Here is a 12,052-nt window from a genome sequence, read left to right on the forward strand (position 1 = left end):
AACCCGAGCTATAAAGGAAGCCTCCCATGTTTAGAATGTAATTAAAACAAGGAACACCTTGAGGAAATACTGGGAAAGGTAAAAGCATAAGTTTTCTAAGTTTTCAAATATTCTTAACATCTTTCCTCAAATTTCAAATCATCTTAATGTTTTTCACAAATCCCCAACCTGAGTTCCGAAACAATGAAAGGGTGCACAATAGCATTTTATTCCAGGGCAAACGGGGCAGAGAGGTGAGTTTATTGGTCTTTTTAAGACTGTCCAGATGTGTCTCAGGGACCTGTCAACAAGATTAAATAAGGACTAAGGATTAGGTAAATTTTTAGTGACACCGTTTTTCATGTAGACACTGAAATTTCTCAGGAGGCTGCTTATCCTTAAGAATGACCTCTTCAGCCCTTTATTTACCTTCCTGCATGCTCCATGTGACTGATCTAAAAAATCAAATCCCCACATATTTTAAAGGATGCACCATACAAACATGAGCACTCTAAGGCACAAAAACAAATACAATTGGCCCTGGGGTCCTTGAAAGCAATTTTCTTCACAAACGAGCCTTACTTTTGACTCATTCTGCTTTTTAATTCAACAGTTTTATGGTCCCCAACATTCCCCAAGTGACAGGAGCTACCAGCAGAGGCATCTCTAACAACAAGGACATGGCAAGAATTCCCCGTATAAGATGTTGTTCAGAATCAACTGAATTAATTGCTGTGAAAGACAGATGTGGTTACAGAAACTTTGTCCTGAAACTTAGTCCTCATAGCAAAAAGCCTTTCTAAGAGATTAGCATATGACCAGGCAAGCCCTCCTCTACCATAGTTGTTTCTCACAACCTGGAACTCATCTGAGGAAGACTTACCTGTCTGGTTGAGCAATTGAGCTGATCTTTCTAGATTAGACCATCCTTCATTGTCATATCCAAATCTGAAAGGCCAGATGGCAGCAGAGAACTCTGAGGCTTGTACCTGAGGAATTGTTTTCATGGCAGTTTAGCATGACAGAACAATGCAACTAGTTTTCTCTGCCTCTCTACCAAAATTCTCATCTCAGCAAAGGAATCTCCTTAGACTTTTGCCCACATTTAATTCCTAAAAAAGATATTTGCTGTATGGTATTCTTATAATCAATATTCTGTGAACTTCTAGCTTAAGCTTAAAGTTAGGAGGAATATCTGTAAAGAATTTAAAATAAACACTCCTTAAAATTCCAAAAACATTAGAAACCAGCTGAACATCCATCAATAAGAAACAGCATTTTAAAAATGATATTACATACTTAAAATGGCATACTACACAGCTCGAATAAATGAACATAGGCTATATATTTCCATGTATAAAATAATTTTAAGTAAAAAAGTAAGCTGCAAAATAAATGTCAGATGTCAGGTAGATAAAAAGTTAAAAACATGAAAACAATATTGCCTAGGGATCTATCTCATGTAGTAAGAATATACAGAAAGGCATGGGAATGGGGCACTACTGTAATCCCAGTGACCCAGGAGGATCACAAGTTCAAAGCCAACTTGGGCAATTTAATGAGACCTTATCTCAAAATAAAATAAAAAAATAAAAAGGGCAGGGATGGTAGCTCAGTGGTAAAGTGCCACTGGTTCAATCCTCAGTGCCGGGGGGAAAATTTCAGATAGATTTAGGGAAAGGAGAATTTGTTAAGTGAATTCTCAGATTACTCAAAAAAAGGAAAGAAGAAAAAAACAAAAAAAGAAAAAAAGAAAGAAAGAAAGAAAGAAAAAAAGAAAGAAAAAAAGAAAGAAAGAAAGAAGGAAAGAAAGAAAGAAAGAAAAGAAAGGAGCGAGGGGGGGAGGGAGAGAGGGAGGGAAAGAAGGAAGGAAGGAAGGAAGGAAGGAAGGAAGGAAGGAAGGAAGGAAAGACATGGAGATGATTTTAAAAAAACAAAACTCACCACACTCAGGATAGTAGTTACCCTGGCAGGGGAAAAGAATCGCACACAGGAGAACCTAGAGGCCTTTGCCCTCTTCGTAAAGTGAGCAGCCTATTCTAACCAAGTTGGAAATGGCATTACCATTCCCAACACTGGCAAGGTCAAGCTCCTTTTAATGGCTCTTCTTTGAGATCCATGAGCTACTCAGAGAATGCAGTATCCAGTCCCAGCCATCTATCTCAAATGATCGCTCCCGATCTATATCTGGGCTTCCGTGGAAGAGAATGGCTGGTTTAGAACAAACTCATGAACACAACTACCAAAAGACAAACAAACAAAAAAAAAACACCTCAAACCCAGTCAGACAAGTTCAAGTTGGGAGAAGGAAATAGAAATGTCTTTGCATAAGAGAACAGTTTCACTGAGGAAGCCAGAGTGTCAAGCTCTATCAGACGAGAGCTGAGTGTTTCATCTTTGCAGAAGGATTACTGAGTGTAGTGAATGTCATGAAAAGAGAATGGAATGAAGAACTTCCATTCCAGTGCAACACAGAATCAACAGAGATTTCCAGAGTCACCATTATATTCATGAAGCTATTCTTTCCACCCAACATACATCTGTACTTAATTCTGGATTTCACCACCCCAAAACCTATTGTCCCTTCATTCTTTCCTTCTCAGCAAGTGCCATCTCCCTCCATGGAGATGCTCAAGTCAGAAATGCAGGTGCCATCCATGGTTCCTTCCTGTTACCCATCCAGCCACACCCAATCATTGGCCAATCCCTTAAGCTCTACTTTCAAAACATACTCTAAATCTTTCCACTTCTCTCTAATGCCACAACCCCACACTAGTCAAAATTACCAGCATCTCTCTCCTGGACAACTGAAAAAGCCTCCGGACTCGTCTGCCCATCTCCACTCTCAACCCCCTATCTTCCATTCTTCCCAGTTGACACACATCGTTTTCTTCACTCCTATTGGAGACATTTCACTGTGACTTCTGTTTCAAGTCAAATAAAACAAACTCAGAACTTTTCACTGGCATCTCTGAGACCCTGTGTGATGCAGTCCACACCAGCCTCTCCAACGTCATCTATCACTCCACCAAAGCCTCACCCTGATGCTCCTCAGAGACACCAGGTTGGTTCTCCCTCAGTCCTTTATTCACATTTCCTCTGCCTAAATACCAACTCTCTGAACAACCATCTTTCTCTCAACTTTCAAATTTCTTTTAAATGTCACCTCTTCAGAATAGCCTTCTTTAACCATTGTTACCCTTGACTCCATAATCCTATTTTCTTCAGAGCAGCCTAATCTAAAATGATTGCTTTTCTTTATTTTTTCCTCTGAATACTATTCTTCCATACTCAATGCAAATGCTGGTAGGGGAGGGACCTCATCCACCTTCTTTACCTCTGTATCCCTGGCACCAGGCACATCAAATTACAGCAAGTATATACTTTCTAATATGCAAGCTCAATTTTTCTTTTTGCTTATTAATTTACTGTGAGGCCTTGGACAAGTCACTTCACTACTATTGAAATCAAAGGTTCTAAAGTGCACGGAAAGAAAGTACATAGGAAGCCCTTGACATTATTATACCTCTCATATCTTTCACCCCTTAGCATATGCTGTCATTCAAAGTACTATAAAATATTACCAAACCATTATGTTTATTTAAATTTTATGACTTAGATTCATGACTTAGATTCATAAACAAAAAGAACTGATCAAACCTGGTTGCACATTCATACTTACTGTGAAGTTTGTTAAAGAATATTAAAGAATAATTTCTTGGAAAAAAGATTCAATAAACATTTGCAAATGAATAAATGAATGATGAATAGGTATTAAATACAATTCAAACAACTCTTTTCAAAATGAATTCATACACCAAGTAATAAAAAAAAAATTTTTTTTTTTAAATTTCTGGTTGATATCAAGTGTCCTCTTCTGATAGACATATGTTGCAGTAATAAAAACTAACAACTAAAAAGTCACAAGGAAGAGATCACATAGCGATGATGCACTATTATCTACTTAGTAAGAAACAGTGACTGAACAAGGCTCTGGGTTTGATCCCCAGCACTCAAAAGAGACGAGGGGAGGAGGCAGAAGAAAGAGAAGAAGGCAGGGAGAAAAAAAAGAAATAACTGAGTTCTGAATATGCTCCAAGCACTCAGTGAAGTGGTACTGGGAATACAGAAATGAAAAAAAGAAGAAAGGAAACATGGTCTCCACTCTCAGTATAGCTTTGTATTTAATATCAAATTTTTCCTGGTTGAACAGATTGCTAAATTCAGTTAACTGTACAATTCTATATTAGCCAAAATTGTAAGTCTGGCTGCATTATCGAATACAAAGAACTTTTAATGAGTAGGTAGCAAGCACAGTATTGCAATAAATTACTCTCAATTCTACTCACTTTTATACAAAAAAAAAGGGGGGGGACATAAAAACATTTAAAACTACAGATAGCAAGAGAGAAAAATGAGAAGAAAACTTCCATTCTCATCAGTACACAAGCTACACATCATCTGCAAAATCAAGAACTGTCTGTTAAGATTTTTCCGAAATCAAAGAATTTCACATTGCTCTCTTCAGAAATATCTACCAGTTATAAAATAAATTCTAATTTCATAGTTTAGACATGGTAAATAATTAATGGTAAAAATAACACCATACAACAAAATCATGAGCAGTATCCCTCTGATATATTAGTTTATCCTATCTCAATAACACAACTTCATAAAATAAGCCTATAAAATCATCAGTCTGTGATCCAAGGGTTAAGGAAATGGGACCCACGGTTCTAAAGACATTAGATCCAGGTCTAGTATTCGATCAAAATAGTCTAAAAATATCTGTATATACACATATCATGTAAAATTCAATTTCAAAATTTTTAATTACTTACCCCTTTGCCCAATTTCCTCTCATAGGTTTTATGACGTAGTCCTAATCCCAACAACCCCACACCAACAAGCAGCCACAAAACTAAACAGAAAGAAGAAATGATTATCTAAAAGAAACTAAATTTGTTTTTTTAAAAGTAATTTTTTTTTTTTACAAAATTACTGAACCTATGGGCTAAGGAGTTTGTGTGACCGTCTCATTCTTGGGTTCATTTTCATGCATAACATACATACATAACCCACAGTTTAAACTCAAGTTTCAAAAAATATTCTCTATACATGTTCCAAGGACCAAGAACTTAAAGTAAATCATAAAATCTACAAGAAATCAAATCTACACAGGAATCAACAGGAAAAGACACACTGCAGAATCAAGCCCACAAAGACTTCTGATAAGTTCAGAATCAAAAAAATAAAAGTATGACTAAGGAACATGAGATTAAAATAAGCGATAAAGAAAATTGGTAAAAGAAAACCAAATAGACTTCTAGGAATAAAAATCATTATAGTAACTGAAATCAGAAATTATGAACAAGACAAAGAGCATTTTAGACAAAGCTGAATAGAGAGCTAGTATAAAGGGAAGCATAGAAACAGAGGTACTAAAAAAGCAAAGTAGTCTCGAGACCTGGAGCACAGAAAAAGTTTGAACATATAACCAACTGGAGTTGAAAGGAATGAGGACAAAGAACAGGAAAGAGTCAATATTTGCAGAAATAATGCTGAGAATTTTCCAGAATTGATAAAAGACATGACTCTTCAGATTCATAAAGCCCAAAGACTTCCAAGATAGAAGGGGGGAAAAAATCCACATCTAGATATATCATAGTGAAACTGTGGAATACTAACACAGAGAAAAAATGTTAAGGGCTGCCAGAGAGAAAAGACTGCTTATCTCCGAAGACACAACCGTTACACGATTATCAACAGCAAAAGTCAAACCAGAAAGCAGTAATATTTTCAAGGTGCTGAGACAAAAACAACCAACCACTGAAAAATAGAAACTGAAGGTATAATTTCTAAACTAGAAAGAGGAGGGGGGCCAGGTATGGTGGTGCATGCCTGTAATCCCAGCAGCTCAGAAGGCTGAGGCAGGAGGATTTCAAACTCAAGGCCAGTCTCAGCAACTTAGGAAGTCCCTGAGCAGCTTAGTGAGAACATTTCTTAAAATAAAAAAAAGGGCTGGGGATGTGGCTCAGTGGTTAAGTGCCCCTGGGTCTATCTCTGAAGGAGAAGGAGGATGGGTAGAGAAGGAAGAAAAAAGGGAAGGAGGGAGGGAGGGAGGGAGGGAGGGGGGGAGAGAGAGAGAGAGAGAGAGGGAGAGAGAGAAGGTGGAAGGAGAGGTGTGAACAAAAAATGAAAGCCTAATCAATGCAAAAGAAATCAAGAAGGAAAAAAATGTACCTGTGAAAGTGAAAAGACAAAGATGATAGAAATGAATCATAATAGTAGAAATCACTAGAAAAATAGATTTTTTTTATTGTAAACAAATGGGATACATGTTGCTTCTCTGTTTGTACATGGCATAAGGCATACCATTTGTGTAATCATAAATTTACATAGAGTAATGTTGTTTGATTCATTCTGTTATTTTTTCCCTTCCCCCCACCCCTCCCACCCCTCTTTTCCCTCTATACAGTCCTTCCTTCCTCCATACTTGCCCCCCTTCCTAACCCTAACTCTAACCCTAACACTAACCCTTCCCTCCCCCCATTGTGTCATCATCCACTTATTAGCGATATCATTCATCCTTTGGCTTTTTGAGATTGGCTTATCTCACTTAGCATGATATTCTCCAATTTCATCCATTTGCCTGCAAATGCCATAATTTTATCATTCTTTATGGCTGAGTAATATTCCATTGTATATATATATACCACAGTTTCTTTATCCATTCATCAATTGAAGGACATCTAGGTTGGTTCCACATTCTGGATATTGTGAATTGAGCACCTATGAACATTGTTGTGGCTGTATCTCTGTAGTATGCTGATTTTAAGTCCTTTGGGTATAGGCCAAGGAGTGGGATAGCTGGGTCAAATGGAGGGTCCATTCCAAGTTTTCTAAGGAATCTCCACACTGCTTTCCAGAGTGGCTGCACTAATTTGCAACCCCACCAGCAATGTATGAGTGTACCTTTCTCCCCACATCCTCGCCAACACCTGTTGTTGCTCGTATTCTTGATAATCGCCATTCTAATAGGGGTGAGATGGAATCTTAGGGTGGTTTTGATTTGCATTTCTCTTATTACTAGAGATGTTGAACATTTTTCCATATGTTTGTTGATTGCTCGTAGATCTTCTTCTGTGAAGTGTCTATTCATTTCCTTAGCCCATTTGTCGACTGGATTATTTGACTTCTTGGAGTAGAGATTTTTGAGTTCTTTATAGATTCTGGAGATTAGTGCTCTATCTGAAGTATGATTGGCAAAGATATTCTCCCACTCTGTAGGCTCTTTCTTCGCATTGCTGATAGTTTCCTTTGCTGAGAGAAAGCTTTTTAGTTTGAATCTATCCCAGTTATTGATTCTTGCTTTTATTTCTTGTGCTATGGGAGACCTGTTAAGGAAGTCTGGTCCTAAGCCGACATGTTGAAGATCTGGACCTACTTTTTCTTCTATAATCTGCAGGGTCTCTGGTCTGATTCCAAGGTCCTTAATCCATTTTGAGTTTAGTTTCGTGCATGGTGAGAGATATGGGTGTAGTTTCATTCTGTTGCATATGGATTTCCAATTCTCCCAGCACCATTTGTTGAAGAGGCTATCTTTTCTCCATTGCATATTTTTGGCCCCTTTGTCTAGTATGAGAAAATTGTATTTATTTGGGTTTGTGTCCGTGTCCTCTATTCTGTACCATTGATCTACCTTTCTATTTTGGTACCAATACCATGCCCTTTTTGTTACTATTGCTTTGTAATAGAGTTGAAGATCTGGTATTGTGATACCCCCTGCTTCACTCTTCCTGCTAAGGATTGCTTTAGCTATTCTTGGTTTCTTATTCTTCCAGATGAATTTCATAATTGCTTGCTCTATTTCTGTAAGGTACGTCATTGGGATTTTAATTGGAATTGCATTGAATTTGTATAGCACTTTAGGTAATATGGCCATTTTGACAATATTAATTCTTCCTATCCAAGAACATGGAAGATCTTTCCATCTTCTAAGGTGTTCTTTAATTTCTTTCTTTAGTGTTCTGTAGTTCTCATTGTAGAGGTCTTTCACCTCTTTTGTGAGATTGATTCCCAAGTATTTTTTTTTTTGAGGCTATTATGAATGGGGTAGTTTTCCTAATTTCTCTTTCTGAAGATTCATCGCTTATGTATAAAAATGCGTTGGATTTATGAGCATTGATCTTGTAACCTGCTACTTTACTGAATTCACTTATGACTTCTAAGAGTTTTCTGGTGGAATTTCCAGGTTCCGCTAAATATATAATCATGTCATCAGTGAACAGGGATAGTTTGAGTTCTTCTTTTCCAATTCGTATCCCTTTAATTTCTTTGGTTTGTCTAATTGCTCTGGCTAGAGTCTCAAGAACGATGTTGAATAGAAGTGGTGAAAGAGGGCATCCCTGCCTTGTTCCAGTTTTTAGGGGGAATGCTTTCAGTTTTTCACCATTTAGAATGATATTAGCCATGGGCTTAGCATAAATGGCCTTTACAATGTTAAGGAATGTTTCCACTATCCCTATTTTTTCTAGTGTTTTGAGCATAAAGGGGTGCTGTATTTTATCAAATGCTTTTTCTGCATCTATTGAAATAATCATGTGATTCTTGACTTTAAGTCTATTGATATGGTGAATTACATTTATTGATTTCCTGATGTTGAACCAACCTTGCATCCCTGGGATGAAACCCACTTGATCATGGTGCACTGTTTTTTTAATATGTTTTTGTATGCGATTTGCTAAAATTTTGTTGAGAATTTTTGCGTTGATGTTCATTAAGGATATTGGTCTGAAATTTTCTTTCCTCGATGAGTCTCTGTCTGGTTTAGGTATGAGTGTGATATTGGCTTCATAGAATGAGTTTGGGAGGATTTCCTCCTCTTCTATTTTATGGAATACTTTGAGAAGTATTGGAATGAGCTCTTCTTTAAAGGTTTTGTAGAACTCAGCTGAGAACCCATCTGGTCCCGGACTTTTCTTTGTTGGTAGGCTTTTGATGACTTCTTCTATTTCAGTACTTGAAATTGGTCTATTTAAATTGTGTATGTCCTCCTCGTTCAGTTTAGGCAATTCATATGTCTCTAGAAACCTGTTGATGTCTTCGAAATTTTCTATTTTGTTGGAGTATAGATTTTCAAAATAGCTTCTAATTATGTTTTGTATTTCAATCCTGTTTGTTGTGATATTCCCTTGTTCATTCCGAATTTTCGTGATTTGGGTTTTCTCTCGTCTTCTCTTCGTTAGTGTGGCTAAAGGTTTATCATCAATTCTGTTTATTTTTTCGAAGAACCAACTATTTATTTTGCCAATTTTTTGTATTGTTTCTTTTGTTTCAATTTCATTGATTTCAGCTCTGACTTTAACTATTTCCTGTCTTCTACTACTTTTGGTGCTGGTCTGTTCTTCTTTTTCTAGGGCTTTGAGCTGTAGTGTTAGGTCGCTTATTTGTTGAGTTTTACTTCTTTTATTAAATGCGCTCCATGAAATAAATTTCCCTCTAAGTACTGCTTTCATAGTGTCCCAGAGATTTTGATATGATGTTTCTTTGTTCTCATTTACCTCTAAGAATTTTTTGATTTCCTTCCTAATATCTTCTGTTATCCATTCATCATTTAATAGCATATTGTTTAATCTCCAGCTGATGGAATAGTTTCTGTGTTTTACTCTTTCATTTATTTCTAACTTCAATCCATTATGATCTGATAGAATACAAGGTAGTGTCTCTTCTTGTATTTGCTAACATTAGCTTTGTGGCATAATATATGGTCTATTTTAGAGAAGGATCCATGTGCTGCTGAGAAGAAAGTGTATTCACTCTTGGTTGGATGGTATATTCTATAAATGTCTGTTAAGTCTAAATTATTGATTGTGTTATTGAGAAATATGGTTTCTTTGTTCAATTTTTGTCTGGAAGATCTGTCCAGTGGTGAGAGAGGCGTGTTAAAATCACCTAGTATTATTGTGTTATGGTCTATTTGGTTTCTGAAATTGAGAAGGATTTGTTTGACATACATGGATGAGCCACTGTTTGGGGCATAGATGTTTATGATTGTTATATCTTGCTGATTTATGCTTCCCTTAAGCAGTATGAAATGACCTTCTTTATCCCTTCTGACTCACTTTGGCTTGAAGTCCACATTATCTGAAATGAGGATGGATACTCCAGCTTTTTTGCTGAGTCCATGTGCATGGTATGTTTTCCCCATCCTTTCACCTTTAGTCTATGGGTATCTTTTTCTATGAGGTTAGTCCATTGTAGGCAACATATTGTTGGATCCTTCTTTTTAATCCAATCTGCCAGTCTATGTCTTTTGATTGATGAATTCAGGCCATTAACATTCAGGGTTATTATAGAGATATGATTTGGTTTCCTGGTCATTTGGTTCATTTTTTCAATTTTATTTATTTATTTATGTGACACTACTTGGTTCCTCCTTTATTTGACAATTCCTTTAGGATAATTCCTCCCTTTGCTGATTTGCTTCTTTGTTTTTCATCTCTTCCTCATGAAATATTTTGCTGAGAATGTTCTGTAATGCTGGCTTTCTTTTTGTAAATTGTTTTAGCTTTTGTTTATCATGGAAGGATTTTATTTCATCATCAAATTTGAAGGTAAGTTTTGCTGGGTATAAGATTCTTGGTTGGCCTCCATTTTCTTTCAGGGCTTGAAAAATGTTGTTCCAGGCCCTTCTAGCTTTTAGGGTCTGGATTGAAAAATCTGATATCCGTATTGGTTTACCCCTGAGTGTAATTTGATTCCTCTCTCTTGCGGCCTTTAAAATTCTGTCTTTATTTTGTATGTTAGGTATTTTCATTATAATGTGCCTTGGTGTGGGTCTGTTGTAATTTTATGTATTTGGAGTCCTATAAGCCTCTTGAACTTGATTTTCCATTTCATTCTTCAGATTTGGGAAATTTTCTGATATTAATTCATTGAATAGATTGTTCATTCCTTTGGTTTGTTTCTCTAGGCCTTCCTCAATCCCAATAATTCTTAAATTTGGCCTTTTCATGATATCCCATAGTTCTTGTAGAGTCTGTTCATGATTTCTTACCATCTTCTCTGTTTGTTCAACTTTGTTTTCAAGGTTAAATATTTTGTCTTCAATGTCTGAGGTTCTGTCTTCCAGGTGTTCTATCCTACTGGATATGCTTTCTATGGAGTTCTTAATTTGGTTTATTGTTTCCTTCATGTCAAGGATTTCTGTTTGGTTTTTTTTTCAATATCTCTAATCTTTATTGAAATGATCTTTTGCTTCCTGTATTTGCTCTTTTAACTGTCGATTGGTGTGATCATTCAATGCCTGCATTTGCTCTTTCATCTCATTGTTTGCTTCTCTGATCATTTTAATTATGTGCATTCTGAACTCCTTTTCTGTCATTTCTTCTGCCATGCTGTCATTGGGTTTTATTGATGTAACATCTAGATTTGTTTGCGGCATTTTCTTTCCTTGTTTTCTCATATTGTTCAGGTATCAGTGGACCGCTGAGATGTTGCAGATTTCCTCTATTGACTTACAATGTCCTTGAAGATTTCTATATATATCCCCTCTTAGCCTTCAGTAGGCTGAAGTCTTGGAGGAAGTTGATAATGCGGTGCTCCACAAGGAAGTTGCCTCTCTAAGAGTGGTGGCCTCCAGGTGGGGTATATTCCATGTTAGTGGGCAGAGGTGCCTCCACTTGTTGACCAATGGTCATCCAAAGGGGAACTAGGCTGCGGGCTGAGGCAAGGCCTGTTTGGGCCTGTGTCTCTGGTTTTACTGTCCTTGTGGGGAAACCTCACCCGGCAGGGAAGACTCACCTGGTGGGGAGGTCTCGCTGGTCAGTTCCCCTCCTAGAGGTTCCCCTCAATTTACAGCTACTGCCTGGGCTGGGCTGCCTTCCTCTGCAAAGTTCCCAGGGGCCCGGCCCTACCTCCCGGGCCTGGGAGCCTCACCCTTCGCAGATGAATCTCCTTAGGCTGCCCCTCCTCAGAGAATCTGCCCGCAGTCCTGGAACCTTCGTTCCGCCCCTAAGCGTGTCTCTGTGCGGCTCTTCCACCCAGAAGCCTCCTAGATCCTGGGACCCTG

General features: G+C 37.5%; 1 protein-coding gene across 1 annotated transcript in view; it reads right to left on the reverse strand.

Moving 5' to 3' along the window:
* Nucleotides 1-12,052, reverse strand: part of CWH43 (cell wall biogenesis 43 C-terminal homolog) — a 56,144-nt gene that overhangs the window by 24,695 nt on the left and 19,397 nt on the right. The window contains exons 9-10 of the mRNA XM_079154032.1: nucleotides 4,821-4,900; nucleotides 863-968 (exon numbers count right to left, since the gene is read on the reverse strand). Of these exons, the coding sequence (XP_079010158.1) occupies nucleotides 863-968; nucleotides 4,821-4,900 (186 nt within the window). The remainder of the gene's footprint in view (nucleotides 1-862; nucleotides 969-4,820; nucleotides 4,901-12,052) is intronic.

The sequence above is a fragment of the Sciurus vulgaris genome (genome assembly GCF_902686455.1).
Source record: "Sciurus vulgaris genome assembly, chromosome: 9".
Taxonomy (NCBI): domain Eukaryota; kingdom Metazoa; phylum Chordata; class Mammalia; order Rodentia; family Sciuridae; genus Sciurus; species Sciurus vulgaris.